The 16,019-nt window shown below is 44.8% G+C and overlaps 1 protein-coding gene across 6 annotated transcripts in view; it reads right to left on the bottom strand.

Moving 5' to 3' along the window:
* mib2 (mind bomb 2) overlaps positions 1 to 16,019 on the bottom strand; it is a 239,197-nt gene that overhangs the window by 88,874 nt on the left and 134,304 nt on the right. For all 6 annotated transcript variants that reach the window (XM_070090837.1, XM_070090836.1, XM_070090839.1 and 3 more), the window contains one exon: positions 4,603 to 4,774. In XM_070090837.1, the coding sequence (XP_069946938.1) occupies positions 4,603 to 4,774 (172 nt within the window). The remainder of the gene's footprint in view (positions 1 to 4,602; positions 4,775 to 16,019) is intronic.

Here is a 16,019-nt window from a genome sequence, read left to right as displayed (position 1 = left end):
TTAAGCGGGGGTCCACTGTATTTTAAACTTAAGATTTAATCTAAGTCTGCCCGAAATGCCTAGCCATGCTAGGTGTTCTAGTGGTACACTCTGTAATTATTATTTTACTACATGTAAACCACACAATAACCAAATTCTGTAAACTCAGCATTGTAATCCTTATAGAGAATAAACTTTTGAATTTGAATTTGAATGGGGAGCACTAAACCCATAGGGATTATACAGCGCCTGTGGATGGGGAGGATGGAAAGTATTCAGACTTAATTCAGGGAACTGCAGCAAAGAACCAATTCCCTAAATCAAGAGCCCCTCACCAGCATCGAGGAACCTAGCCTGAGGGGAGATGAGCTTAAGGGTCTTTGTATGTTCCACTCATACTGATGCGTCAAGTTCCACCCATGCTTTGATCTAATAAAGTTGTGTCCTTGTTAGGCAAGTTTATTTAAGTACAATAACAGTTTTTGGATAATCACAATTGTCTTAAATGTGTACATAGTTTAACCCCCAAAAAGTCAGTGACTTATTTTCACTGGGGTCCTTGTAATACCTATTAACAGGCTAACTATACGTAAATAAACAATAATCGTGATAATTAACAATATAAAACACAATACACAAACAACCCACACATAGGAGAAAGAAACTTTTGACGACGTTTGGGTCCGACGTGGGCCATTAACTGTGTGACTAGTTAATGGCCCAAGTCAGACCCAAACGTCATCATAAGTTTCTCCCATGTGCGGGTTGTGTGTGTATTGTTCCAGTCATGGTATTGTGCCCTTTTATTCTCAATTTTATAAACAAAAACTGAGCAAATCAAAAGCATGAACATGAAATACAATTAAAAAAAAACAGCTACAAAAGTGCTGTTAAGTGCCACCAAAACTAATAATGCCTTACTGAGCCCTACCTCCCAGGAGCATTGAGAAAATTTTTCCAAAATCTGTGCATAAATATTATAATTATAATAATTATAATCATGGAGAGCGCTAAACCTGTAGGATTATAAAGCGCATGTAGGGAGGGAGGGTGAAAGGTATTTAGGCTCAATTCAGGGAACCAGAGCACAGATCCAATTCCCTAGATCAAGAGCTGAATGTTGAAGACAGAGTAAAACAACTGAAGTTAAATCAACTTTATAAAATTGCTCACAAACAGTATCCAGAATATCTTGCTGCTAATTTTGTCAAGACTGGTAACCAAGGCAATCATAACACTAGAGGAAGAGAGCACAACTTTGTAGTACCCACAGTCAGTGGCCAGGCTTCAAACACCTGTTATTGTACAGCAATAAAGGAATGGAAAAAACTGCCTGCACATGTCAAAACCAGTTATAGCATGAGCCGGTTCAAGAAAAGAACCAAGAGGTACCTAATGAATGTAGCGACAGAGAGGGAGGAGAATGGTTTTTTACTTTTTTAGCTAAAACACATGCAAATGTAGATAACTCTTTTTATCTTATTCCTAGTATATATCCTTTATAGTATAATAAGTTATTATCTCCTACATTGTATAATAATAAGGTATAAAAAGGATCCCAATGGAAAAAAGTCACTTTGTCTGACTTTTTTGGGTAATCTAGGTTCTCTACACATATACTGCTATGTATGATAATCTATGTAACTGTGTGTATACCTGAATAAACTTACTCACCAGCATCAAGGAACCTCCCTTGAGGGGTGTGTGTAAAAAGAAATGGAAACAATAAGTTGCCCTTGCCGAAACACTGGCAAAGCCAGATGCCTACAATCCTGTCCCCATCCCCCGCTTTCCTGAGTCGAAACATCATCAGGCTTTCCTCAAGCCTAGAAGCTGATGTATGGTGGCCTGACCAATTGCTCAACAGCAGTGTATGAGGACAAATGTACGTCCCAGGTAGAGAAAACGGGAAAATCGACACTAATGCTCACTGTACGGGCAGCGTGAGACGTCAGCATTCCACCAAAGCCGGCAAAGAAGTGCCACAAGACTCGCCTAACTGTACTCACCTAATTGTAGTTGCAGGGGTCAAGACTCAGCTCCTGGCTGTGCCTCTTCACTGAACGCTACTAGGTCCTCTCTCTCCCTGCTCCATGAGCTTTATCATACCTCGTCTTAAAGCTGTGTATGGTTCCTGCCTCCACTACATCGCTCGCCAGACTCTTCCACTTCCTGACCACTCTATGACTGAAGAAATGCTTCTTAACATCCCTGTGGCTCATCTGAGCCTTCAAATTCCAAGAGTGACCCCTTGTTTGTGTCCCCTCTCTGGAACATCTTGTCTCTGTCCACCTTGTCTATTCCGTGCAGTATTTTGTATGTCGTTATCATGTCTCCCATATCCCTCCAGTGTCGTCAGGCCGATTCCCCTCAACCTTTCTTCATAGGACATTCCCCTTAGCTCTGGAACTAACCTTGTCACAAACCTTTGCACTTTCTCTAATTTCTTAACGTGCTTGACCCGGTGTGGGTTCCAAACTGGTGCTGCATACTCCAGTATGGGTCTGACATACACGGTGTACAGTGTCTTGAAAGATTCCTTACTTAAGTATCAGAATGCTAATCTCAGGTTTGCCAGGCGCCCATATGCTGCAGCATTTATCTGGTTGATGTGTGCTTCTGGAGACGGGCTCTGTGCTATACTCACGTCAAGATCTTTGTCCTTGAGCAAGCTTTGCAGTCGTTGGCCACCTAGCCTATACTTTGTCTGCAGTCTTCTTTCCCTTCTCCGATCTTCATGACTTTGCATTTGGCAGGGTTGAATTCAAGAAGCCAATTGCTGGACCCTGTGTCCAGCCTGTCCAGGTCTCTTTGAAAGCCTGCCTGATCCTCATCTGATTTAATTCTCCTCATTAACTTCACATCATCTGCAAACAGGGACACTTCTGAGTCTATCCCTTCTATCATGTCATTCACATAAACCAAAAATAGCACTGGTCCTAGGATCAACCCCTGTGGGACCCCACTCGTCACAGGTTCCCACTGTGATACCTCATCACGTACCATGACTCGTTGTTGCCTCCCTGTCAGGTATTCTCTGATCCACTGAAGTGCCCTTCCTGTTATACGTGCCTGATCCTCTAGTTTCTGCAATAATCTCTTGTGAGGAACTGTGTTGAAGGCCTTCTTGCAGTCCAAGAAGATGCAATCAACCCACCCGTCTCTCTCGTCTCTTACTTCTGTTACTTTATCATAAAACTCCAGGTTTGTGACACAGGATTTGCCTTCCATGAAACCGTGCTGGTTGTCATTTATGCTTTTGTTCCGTTCCAGGTGCTCCACCACTCTCCTCCTGATAATCTTCTCCATGACTTTGCATACTATACACGTGAGTGACACTGGTCTGTAGTTTAGTGCCTCTTTTCTGTCTCCTTTTTTAAAAATAGGAGCTACATTTGCTGTCTTCCATACCTCAGGTAGTTGCCCAGTTTCAAGGGATGTGTTGAAGATTGTGGTTAATGGGACACACAGCATTTCTGCTCCCTCTCTAAGGACCCATGGGGAGATGTTGTCTGGTCCCATTGCCTTTAAGGTATCAAGGTCACTTAGCAGCTTCTTCACCTCCTCCTCAGTTTTGTGTGTGTCATCCAGCAGTTGTTGATGTATTCCCTGTTGGTGTCCCCCTCCGTCCTGTCTTCCCAGAGGCCTTCCTGTCTCCACTGTGAATACTTGCTTAAATCTCTTGTTGAGCTCCTCACATACCTCTTGATCATTTTGTGTGAGTTCCCCACCTTCTTTCCTCAGCCTGATCACATGGTCTTTGACTGTTGTCTTTCTCCTAATGTGGCTATACAGCAGTTTCAGGTCAGACTTGACTTTTGATGCTATGTCATTTTCGTACTGTCGCTGGGCCTCCCTCCTTATCTGTGCATACTCGTTTCTGGCTCTTCAACTGATCTCCTTATTTTCCTGGGTCCTTTGTCTTCTGTACCTCTTCCATTCTCTAATGCACTTAGTTTTTGCCTCCCTACACCTTCGGGTAAACTAAGAACTCATTTTGGCCATCCCATTAATTATGTTGCCCTTGGGAACAAACCTTTCCTCTGCTTCCTTGCATTTTGTTGTTACATATTCCATCATTTCGTTTACTGACTTTCCTATCACTTCTCTGTCCCACTGAACCTCCTGCAGGAAGTTCCTCGTACCTGTGTAGTCCCCCCTTTTATAGTTTGGCTTTTCCCAATCGACTCCTGTTACCCTCTCCACTTGCAGCTCTACTATGTAATCAAAACTCAGGTGGTACTGTACGGTTATAAGGATGTGTGAGCAGGTGGTACTGTAAGTTATAAGGTTGTGAGCAGGTGGTACTATAATGTTATAAGACTTTGTAAGCAGATGGTAATGGAGAGTCTTCAGGACACTGGCATGAGTGCGTCGGCATACTGTCGAGTACTTCTGCACAGGATTATCAGTACCAGTAGTCAGCAGATATCGATGGGCTAACAAATACTGGTATACTACTACTGCTGCTGCTTTTACTGATACTGCTTTAACTACTATTACTGCTGCTGCAACTATTGCTACTGCTTTAACTACTACTACTGCAATTACTGCTAGTGCACCAAATGCTGTTGCAATGGTGGCGGCTACTACTGCAACAACTTAAAATTTTAAGTAACTAACCCTTTGGACGTAACGGTATCATATCTGATGAAGGAGTGGACGAGGTCGTGCTTGTCAGCCATGTAGCAGGTGGTGCAGAGGTCGTAGTCAAAGCAGGAGCTGCACTTCCACCTCATGCCTGCGATGGCCTGCCGCTTACACCCGTCACAGATGTGGTTGGGATGCTTCACGCCTGCCAAGACGTGCTTAGTTTTAGTTCTAGTTTATTTCAGCTCTAAATTCTGTGTATAATTAACAGCCCTAAGTATGGGACATTCAAATAATAGAAGGGAGCAGAAGCTTAATTAAGGCTAGGGTGGGGAGGAAGTGGAGTGATCAAGATAAGGAAGTAGTGAAGGCAGAGATAAAACAAGTAGCTTCCACTACACTTAGTGGTTCTTATACTAGCTTCCACTACTGGTTCTTAAATCAGTTTCCACTATACAGTAGTCATCAGTTTTTAGAATAGTTTTCACTATGCTCAAGTGGTTCTTAAAGTAGCTTCCACTATACTTTTTTTGAGGCAGTGATCATTTGGCTCTCAGAATATCTCGCAACGCATGTCAAAAATCAATGTCTCAAAACGTGCGTGCGTGCGTGCGCGCACACACACACACACACACACACACACACACACACACACACTCGTGGAGGAGTCACGCGGTTTGAGCTCGTGTTTTGGTAATAATTTCTGACTGTGCCATAAGGAATAGAGTGTGGGATATAGGCGTGTGCACGCATAAGAGTGCATATAATCACTTAAGCCCCGAAAAAAGGAAATATAAGTGATCACATTAAAGAAAACAAAGGAAATAGTTGCTGAGTGTTTAGTAGGGGCCGTTGGAAGGGTGAACGGTTGTGTCAGGCCTAAATAGTGTTGCCATAATAATGCAGTGGGGTATTTTGAAGAATAAGTGCAACTCAAGACCAGGGAGATAAGAGATATGTATAGATGTGTCAGTAAATACAGTGAGTGAGTGAAAAAATTAGAAGAGCTAGAGAATATAGTGCATACAGGAAGTTAGTGGAAAAATTACCGAGAAGCATCAAACATCAACTTCTGGGGACAGGACAGACCGGCAACGTTACTCCACTGCCAGCCGCAAGTAATATTCACCTAGTTTGAGTTGCATGGGGTCAATAGTACCTGTCTCTAGCTGGAATTGGGGGTCACTCTCCTCGAGCTATCAGAATTAGAATAAGCAGCATTTACTGGCATTTAATAGAATTTAGAGGTAGCGGCATATAGGCGAAGCCTAGTGTATTTATTTTTGAACGTAATTTTAAACGCATAAGAGTACAGTGGGAAACAAGAGATCGGGTACATATACAATACATATGTAGTACATACGTGGGAAATAAGGACTGTTTACATAAACATATGCATGCACACTTGGGGAGAACAGCACTGTTGTTAGGCACTTGAATAGCTGTAGCGCACACACACACACACACACACACACACACACACACACACACACACACACACACACACACACACACACACACACACACACACACACACACACAGAGGAGCTCGGACTCGACCCCCACAACCTCAACTAGGTGAGTACACACACACACACAAACACATACAGACACACACACACATATATATAGACACACACACATATACAGGATTTTACACCTTCCTGTGAAGTGACCCTATAACCCTTCCTTTCCCCCCACCCCATCTCTCTCCCTCTCCTCTCCTCTCTCTCTCTCTCTTTCTCCCCCTTTCTCTCATTTTTTTTTTTTTTTTTTTTTTTACACAGGGTTTGACAAGGTTAAGGATCCCTAGCTTTATTGACAGCTATTTACAGGTTAAGGATTCCTAACTTTATTGGCAAGCTAAGAGCTGTTACCTACATCAGCTCATTTGAAAGCATTTTTATTGTTATGAGACATACAAGTAGGGAACAGGATGAAGTTGGAGCCATCTGTGGGCCAGCATTTTCATTTGATCAACTGACGTTATCTCATTGACATCATTATGCTGTACGAATGTGTTCCATACTCGAGTCATCCTGGGTATGTATGATCTCAGATGGAGTGATGTTCTGGAGAAGGGTACAGCCAGAGTGAAGTTGCTGCTTTCTGCCCGTCTTGTGGCATAAAAGCTTGTTTCACGCTGTCCTCGAAGTGGATCCAAGTGTGGTATTTTGACAATATTGGCCTTGTACATAACAGTAAGGCCACCCACATCCCTCCTATGTTGAAGGCTCTGCTGAAATGACAGATCTATCCAGGATGGGTCCAGGCGAGAGATGAGACGTCTTGCTCTGTTCTCTACTCTGTCAAGCAGTCGCAGATGAGAGGGGGGGCAGGCAAACCAAGAAAGTGGAGCATACTCAAGGTGTGAGCGTACTTGTGCCTCGTACAGGATCTTGCAACCCCTACTGTCAAGCAGATGCGAGATACGGCGAAGTGCTGTAAGCTTCCTGGCTGCCTTGTTTGCAAGATTTACAACATGGTTCTTCATGGTTAGTTTGGAGTCAAATTTCACCCCAAGGATATCAACTTCTTCTCCAGGTGCCAACATCGTCCCATTCATCCTTACTACTGCACCAGCATTACCATCATGGTGCCTAGAGACGATCATCATTTGCGTTTTCTCAGGTGCAAATGTTGCTTGCCATCTATTTCCCCAAGCTGATATAGCTCTCAGCTGGTGATTGATGTAGCTTAGAGCAGCTGGCATTTCTTCTCTTGGGTAAGTGAATGTCAGTGTACAGTCATCTGCATATGCATGTGATTCTGGGATGAGATGAAGAAGGTCATTGAAGTAGACATTCCATAACAGTGGACCCAGCACACTTCCTTGTGGAACGCTTGCCCCAATAGGATGCCTTGCTGATTCCGTTTCATTGAGGACTACACTTAGAGATCTACCATGAAGGTAATCACTGAGGAGACATAGCGTAGAGCCTGCAATTCCCAGTGCTTGAAGTTTTGCTAAGAGGCCCTGGTGCCACACCCGGTCGAAAGCGCCAGCAATGTCCAGTGCTACCACACAGCTGACTTTGGATTCATCCAGTGACTGGTGCCACTTAGTGGAGAGGTTTAACAACAGATCAGCAGCAGAGTAACCTTTCCTGAAGCCATATTGACAATCACAAAGTAGTGAGTGGTAGTCAAAAAAATCTGTCATTTGTCTTGAGATTATTGTCTCAAGGATCTTACCAGTGATTGACAGGAGTGACACTGGTCTGTAGTTGCTGATTTCTGCTCTGCTCTTCTTTTTGTGAACAGGGACTACATTTGCCTCTTTCCATGGAGAGGGCCATTTACACTGTACTAGGCAGTGCTGAAAGATGCGAGTTAGAGGTGCTGCTAGCTGGTCTGCACATCTTCTCAACAATCTTGGGCTCAACTTGTCTGGGCCCACAGCCTTTTCTTGGTCAAGTGATTTAAGAAGGAAATGCACCTCCTCCTGCCTTATTGTCACCACTGACAGTTTTGACACAGTTCTTGCAGCTAGCCAAGGAGGGTCCCTTGCTGGATCAGGAACTTGCATTTTGGTAGCAAAGTGTTCAGCAAAGAGGTCCGCCTTCTCTTGACTACTAGTAGAGGTGGTCCCATCCTGTCGATTTAGAGGTGGAATAAGTTCATCCTCTCTCTCATCCTCTCTCTCATCCTCTCTCTCTTCCTCTCTCTCTTCCTTTCACTCTTTCTCTCTCTCTTCCTCTCTCTCTCTCCCTCTCTTACTCTCTCTCTTCCTCTTCTTTTCTCTCTTTCTCTCTCTTCCCTTGTCACTCCCCCCTCTCTCTTACCTTTTCCCTCTCTCACTTTCTCCCCCTTTTTCCCTTCTTTTCCCCTCCTTCTAGGCTCCCCTTCTCTCTCTCCCTATCTCTCACTCTCTCCCCCTTTTTCTTTTCTTTTTCTCTTTCTCTCTCTCTTTCATTAAAAAAAAAATGGTTGGGACTCGCAGGAATCAGGGATCAGATGACAATGGTACTGGTAGGGAGGAATGGATGGAGGAACAGTGGAAAAGGATAGAGCAAGAATGGGAGAGAAAATTAGGAGAGCTTTCTGAAAAAATGGAGAAAGAGCTCTCTGTGAAATGGGAAAAGAGGTTGGAGAAGGAGATGAAGAAATGGGAGGCACAAGTCGAAACTGCAGTAGCCAGGGTAAAGGTCCTAGAATTTGAGGTAAACAGGTTGAAGCAAGTCTCAGGGGTAGTGACCAGAGAAGACACACCATATGATGATGAGAGGCTGAACAGGAAGGAAGGAGATATGAATTATGCTAAGGTCATATCAGCCTGCAAAGAAGGGCCAGGGAGTGGAAGGGAAGAGCAGATGGGTGAAGATGGAGAGGGAGATAGGTCGAATGCTGAGGCACAACCATGCTACCGAGAGCCACTGGAAAAATCAAGGGAGAAAATGACCACATACAGACAGGAACCAGAGTCACAGAGGAAGAGGCAATGGGAGGAGGAAAGGGCAAAATCAGTGATTATCCATGGGCTTCGGGAGAGAGAGGAAAGGACACACACTGAAAGACGGCAGGAAGAAAGAAAGGAGATTGAGAAAATCATCACGGAAATACTGGGAGAAGACATGGATGAGATTGTAAATTTTCAGAGAATAGGGGGGTACTTGAAGGGGAGAAACCGACCAATCAAGCTGATTCTCAGGACAGAAACAGTGCGGAACAGGATCCTCCAAGAGAAACCACGGTTGAAAAGTTCGGAAGAGTACAAGAAGGTGTTCCTAGACAGAGACAGAACACAAACAGAGAGAAAGCAGCTGAGGGAGAGGACAAAAAAGCAAAAGGAGCTAGGAAAGGAGACAAGAATGGAACCAGCAGAGGTCAGTCAGAGCAGAACAGAGCAGCAAGGGCAAGCACACACACAACTATCCTCAGAACCCCACAACCTATCACACCATCCCAACACACAATACAATCCATACCCACAGCTTCCACCCAACCCCCAACCATAGAATCCCACAGTAAGCTACCAGGTCTCCCACCCCCACAGGCCCCCCCAAACCACAGTGTTGGAAAGGAAACTGAAGGTATGATACACAAACGCTGATGAAATAACAAACAAGTGGGAGGAGTGGCACGAAAGAGTCAAAGAGGCATCACCAGACATCATAGCGATCACAGAAACCAAGCTTACAGGTATGATAACAGATGCCATCTTTCCAGCAGGATACCAGATCCTGGGAAAAGACAGAAGGAACAGGGGGAGTGGAGGAGTGGCATTACTGATCAAACACTGATGGAATTTTGATGAGCTGGAGAGAGGAGACAGAGGAGAAGAAAGTGACTACATAGTGGGAACACTTCACTCTGGTGGTCCCAAGGTGATAATTGCAGTGATGTATAACCCATCACAGAACAGCAGGAGGCCAAGGCAAGAGTATGACGAGAGCAATAGAGCGATGGTTGACACACTGGCTGCAGTGGCCAGAAGAGCTCATGCATGCAGGGCAAAGCTCCTGATCATGGGCGACTTTAACCACAAGGAGATCGAATGGGAGAACTTGGAGCAACATGGGGGCCAAGATACATGGAGGGCTAAGATGATGGAGGTGGTACTGGAAAACTTCATGTACCAACACGTAAGGGACACTACAAGAGAGAGAGGAGAGGATGAACCAGCAAGACTGGACTTACTATTCACCTTGAGTAGTGCAGATATTGAGGACATCACATATGAAAGACCCCTTGGGGCTAGCGATCATGTGGTTTTGAGCTTCGAATACACAGTAGAGCTACAAGTGGAGGGGGAAGCAGGAAGGCAAGGACAAATGAAACCAAAACTACAGGAAAGGGGACTACACAGGAATGAGGAACTTCCTGAATGAGGTTCAGTGGGACAGAGAACTGGCAGGGAAGCCAGTTAATGAGATGATGGAATATGTAGCAACAATGTGCAAGGAGGCTGAGGAGAGGTTTGTACCAAAGGGTAACAGGAATAATGAAAAAGCCAGGATGAGCCCATGGTTCACCCAAAGATGCAAGGAGGCAAAAACCAAGTGTGCTAGGGAAGGCAAAGGACCCAGGAGAATAAGGAGAGCAGTCGTAGAGCCAGAAACGAATATGCACAGATAAGAAGGGAGGCCCAACGTCAATATGAAAATGACATAGCAGCAAAAGCCAAATCTGACCCAAAGCTGTTATACAGCCACATCAGGAAGAAAACAACCGTTAAGGACCAGGTAATCAGGCTAAGGAAGGAAGGAGGAGAGACAACAAGAAATGACCGTGAAGTATGTGAGGAACTCAACAAGAGATTCAAAGAAGTGTTCACAGAGGAGACAGAAGGGGCTCCAGAAAGACGGAGAGGTGGGGTACACCACCATGTGCTGGACACAGTACACACAACCGAGGAAGAAGTGAAGAGGCTTCTGAGTGAGCTAGATACCTCAAAGGCAATGGGGCCAGATAACATCTCTCCATGGGTCCTGAGAAAGGGAGCAGAGGCGCTATGTGTACCCCTAACAACAATATTCAATACATCTATCGAAACAGGGAGATTGCCTGAGGCATGGAAGACAGCAAATGTGGTCCCAATCTTTAAAAAAAGGAGACAGACATGAAGCACTAAACTACAGACCAGTGTCACTGACATGTATAGCATGCAAAATCATGGAAAAGATTGCCAGGAGAAGAATGGTGGAACATCTAGAAAGGAATGATCTCATCACCAGCAGCCAACATGGGTTCAGAGATGGGAAATCCTGTGTCACAAACCTACTGGAGTTCTATGACATGGTGACAGCAGTAAGACAAGAGAGAGAGGGGTGGGTGGATTGCATTTTCTTGGACTGCAAGAAGGCTTTTGATGCAGTACCACACAAGAGATTAGTGCAAAAACTGGAGGACCAAGCAGGGATAACAGGGAAGGCACTGCAATGGATCAGGGAATACTTGTCAGGAAGACAGCAGCGAGTAATGGTACGTGGCGAGGTGTCAGAGTGGGCACCTGTGACCAGCGGGTTCCCACAGGGGTCAGTCCTAGGACCAGTGCTGTTTCTGGTATTTGTGAATGACATGACGGAAGGAATAAACTCCGAGGTGTCCCTGTTTGCAGATGACATGAAGTTGATGAGAAGAGTTCATTCGATCGAAGACCAGGCAGAACTACAAAGGGATCTGGACAGGCTGCAGACCTGGTCCAGCAACTGGCTCCTGGAGTTCAATCCCACCAAGTGCAAAGTCATGAGGATTGGGGAAGGGCAAAGAAGACTGCAGACGGAGTACAGTCTAGGGGGCCAGAGACTACAAACATCACTCAAGGAAAAAGATCTTGGGGTGAGTATAACACCAGGCACATCTCCTGAAGCGCACATCAACCAAATAACTGCCGCAGCATATGGGCGCCTGGCAAACCTCAGAACAGCATTCCGACATCTTAATAAGGAATCGTTCAGGACCCTGTACACCGTGTACGTAAGGCCCATATTAGAGTATGCGGCACCAGTTTGGAACCCACACTTAGCCAAGCATGTAAAGAAACTAGAGAAAGTGTGAAGGTTTGCAACAAGACTAGTCCCAGAGTTAAGAGGTATGTCCTATAAGGAGAGGTTAAGGGAAATCAACCTGACGACACTGGAGGACAGGAGAGATAGGGGGGACATGATAACGACTTACAAAATACTGAGAGGAATTGACAAGGTGGACAAAGACAGGATGTTCCAGAGACTGGACACAGCAACACGGGGACACAGTTGGAAGCTGAAGACACAGATGAATCAAAGGGATGTTAGGAAGTATTTCTTCAGCCACAGAGTAGTCAGGAAGTGAAATAGTTTGGGAAGCGATGTAGTGGAGGCAGGATCCATACATAGCTTTAAGCAGAGGTACGATAAAGCTCATGGTTCAGGGAGAGTGACCTAGTAGAGACCAGTGAAGAGGCAGGGCCAGGAGCTTGGACTCGACCCCTGCAACCTCAACTAGGCGAGAACTAGGTGAGTACACACACACACATGACGAAGTTCATGAGGAGAATTAAATCAGACACGGATCAGACAGGTCTACGAAGAGACCTGGACAGGCTGGATGTGTGGTCCAGAAACTGGCTCCTAGAATTTAACCCTGCCAAGTCACGAAGATCGGAGGAGGGCAAAGAAGACCGCAGACAGAGTATAGGCTAGGAGGCCAAAGGCTGCAAACCTCACTCAAGGAGAAAAACCTAGGAGTGAGTATAATACCGAGCACATCGCCAGAAGCACACATTAACCAGATAACTGCTGCGGCATATGGGCGCTTGGAAAACCTGAGAATAGCGTTCTGGTACCTCAGTAAGGAATCGTTTAAGACTTTATACAGTGTGTTCGTCAGGCCTATACTGGAGTACGCAGCACCAGTTTGGAACCCACACCTGGTCAAACACGTCAAGAAATTAGAGAAAGTGCAAAGGTTTGCAACAAGGCTAGTTCCAGAGCTAAGGGGAATGTCCTATGAAGAAAGGTTAAGGGAAATCAGTCTGACAACACTGGAGGACAGGAGGGTCAGGGGAGACATGATAATGACATACAAAATACTGTGTGGAATAGACAAGGTGGACAGAGACAGGATGTTCCAGAGATGGGACACAGAAACAATGGGTCACAATTGAAAGCTGAAGACTCGGATGAGTCAAAGGGATGTTAGGAAGTATTTCTTCAGTCATAGAGTAGTTAGGAAGAGGAATAGTCTGGCAAGCGATATAGTGGAGGCAGGAACTATACATAGTTGTAAGACGAGGTATGATAAAGCTCATGGAGCAGGGGGAGAGAGGACCTAGTAGCGGTCGGTGAAGAGGCGGGGCCAGGGGCTGAGTCTCGACCCCTGCAACCACAATTAGGTGAGTACACACACACACAAAACGAAGGGTAACAGAAATAAGAAAGACGGGATCAGCCCTTGGTTCACCCAAAGGTGTACAGAGGCTTCCAGGGAGAAGGCTTACAGCTTTTCATCTCAACCCCTGCATGCATCAGCCTTACTAGAGATTTTAACAATGCAAGGAATTTATAAGAGCAGGCGAAATATACACAAACACTGATCTCTGGCTGAAGGAGACTCGAACCTACGAACCTTGGAACAAGGTACGCAGTGCTTTACCTTTCTCACCTCACTGAACCAATACCTTGGGGCCCAGCTTGCGCTAGACGTTGATCCAAGGCAGCCAGCTTTCAGGGAGAAGGCTTACAGCTTTTCATCTCATCCCCTGCATGCATCTGCCTTACTCGAGATTTTAACAATGCAAGGAATTCGCAAGAGCAGGCGAAATATACACAAACACTGATCTCTGGCCGAAGGAGACTCGAACCTACGAACCTTGGAACAAGGTACGCAGTGCTTTAACATTCTCACCACACTGGGGATGAGATGAAAAGCTGTAAGCCTTCTCCCTGAAAGCTGGCTGCCTTGGATCAACATCTAGCGCAAGCTGGGCGCCAAGGTATTGGTCCAGTGTGGTGAGAATGGTAAAGCATTGCGTACCTTGTTCCATTGTTCGTAGGTTCGAGTCTCCTTCAGCCAGAGATCAGTTATATATATATATATATATATATATATATATATATATATATATATCTTTCTTTCAACACACCGGCCGTATCCCACCGAGGCTTGGTGGCCCAAAAGGAAAAACGAAAGTTTCTCCTTTTACATTTAGTAATGTATACAGAAGAAGGGGTTACTAGCCCCTTGCTCCCGGCATTTTAGTCGCCTCTTACAACACGCATGGCTTACGGAGGAAGAATTCTGTTCCACTTCCCCATGGAGATAAGAGGAAATAAACAAGAACAAGAACTAGAAAGAAAATAGAAGAAAACCCAGAGGGGTGTGTATATATATGCTTGTACATGTATGTGTAGTGTGACCTAAGTGTAAGTAGAAGTAGCAAGATGTACCTGAAATCTTGCATGTTTATGAGACAGAAAAAAGGACACCAGCAATCCTACCATCATGTAAAACAATTACAGGCTGTCGTTTTACACTCACTTGGCAGGACGGTAGTACCTCCCTGGGCGGTTGCTGTCTACCAGCCTACCTACAATATATATATATATATATATATATATATATATATATATATATATATATATATATATATATATATATATATATATACATATAAGGAGAAATAAGCAAAAAAAAAAATACTGCACTGGGGAAACAAATAAAATTTCACTAATTTTATAAAGGAACCAGCCAGCAATACTGACACCCCCAGTAATGATGTGGCAGCACCTGGAGGTACAAGCACCCCAGGTTAAGAACCACTGCACTACAGGCACGATAGGTCCTGAGAGACTAGTGATCTGTCAAACTGGTCGATGACAAAAAAAAAATAAAAAGCGGCGGCAAGAAGGTATAAAATTTACCCATAATCACAACTAGGGAAATACACATTCACATAACCTCACACTTCATCCACTGGATCTAACTGCACCTGACGAACAAAAGGCAAGTGCTTGTGATGGTTAGCTCCTTTAGCTACAGGTACACATAAATGAAGTTACACAAATTGTCATACACAGTAACATGTGTGTAAATTACAAGCGTATAATTTTTCCACTAACTGCACCATGCTAGAGTAGCAGGTATGTTTGCTCTGCTATAAATTTAGGTTAATTTAAATGAACCAAAGGTTGGGAATCTTACGTAGCGTAGATAGTTCCCAGAGAGACTTACGTAAACGCGTTAGAAAATGAACAGTGTATCAAAAGGATGGGTTACCTTTGATGAGTTTCGAGAGTTTTTCCATTCTTGGAGCCTGGCCTTGGGCCAGGCTTGTCTGGTACTTGCCTGGTCAACTATGCTGTTTCTGCTGGCAGCCCGCTCTAGAAACTAGTAATACCAGTCGACAAAGTTACAGGAGGAGTTTGAAACTAGTACCCTAATGTAGCAAACTGATAGATAAGTACACAGAGACAGAGGCATTCACAAATAGCCAGCACTATACGAGGAGGGGAATACTAAAGGGAAAAGGGAATGGGGGGAGAGAAAATGGAAAAGATATTGAGAGAAGGGAGGGGGTGACTGGAGGTGGAGAAGAAAGAATGAGGTTAGAATGGGTGGGGAAGAGGGGCAGAGGAGAGATGGGGTGGGGTAAGAAACGGAGGGGGATAGGGGAGGGGGGGGAAAAGAGTAGGGAGAAGGGGTGGAGGAGAAGGGAACAAAACAAAGGCCTAATTACGCAAAATAAAGACGATTAATGAGGCAGCAATATGAGAGGCGTGGATGAGGGCTACCGCATAACTGTATTTAATCATCAAAGGAGTCAGGAAAACATTATAGAAGAGAAAGCAGGAAAACTAAAGGGGGGGAAGAGAGAGAGAGAGAGAGAGAGAGAGAGAGAGAGAGAGAGAGAGAGAGAGAGAGAGAGAGAGAGAGAGAGAGAGAGAGAGAGAGAGAGAGAGAGAGAGAGAGAGAGAGAGACCCATCCTGGATAGATCTGTCATTTCAGCAGAGCCTTCAACATAGGAGGG

Source organism: Cherax quadricarinatus, chromosome 33, assembly GCF_038502225.1.
Source record: "Cherax quadricarinatus isolate ZL_2023a chromosome 33, ASM3850222v1, whole genome shotgun sequence".
NCBI lineage: Eukaryota > Metazoa > Arthropoda > Malacostraca > Decapoda > Parastacidae > Cherax > Cherax quadricarinatus.
Note: the sequence above shows the minus strand (reverse complement) of the source record. Positions and strands in the feature narration are given on the sequence as shown.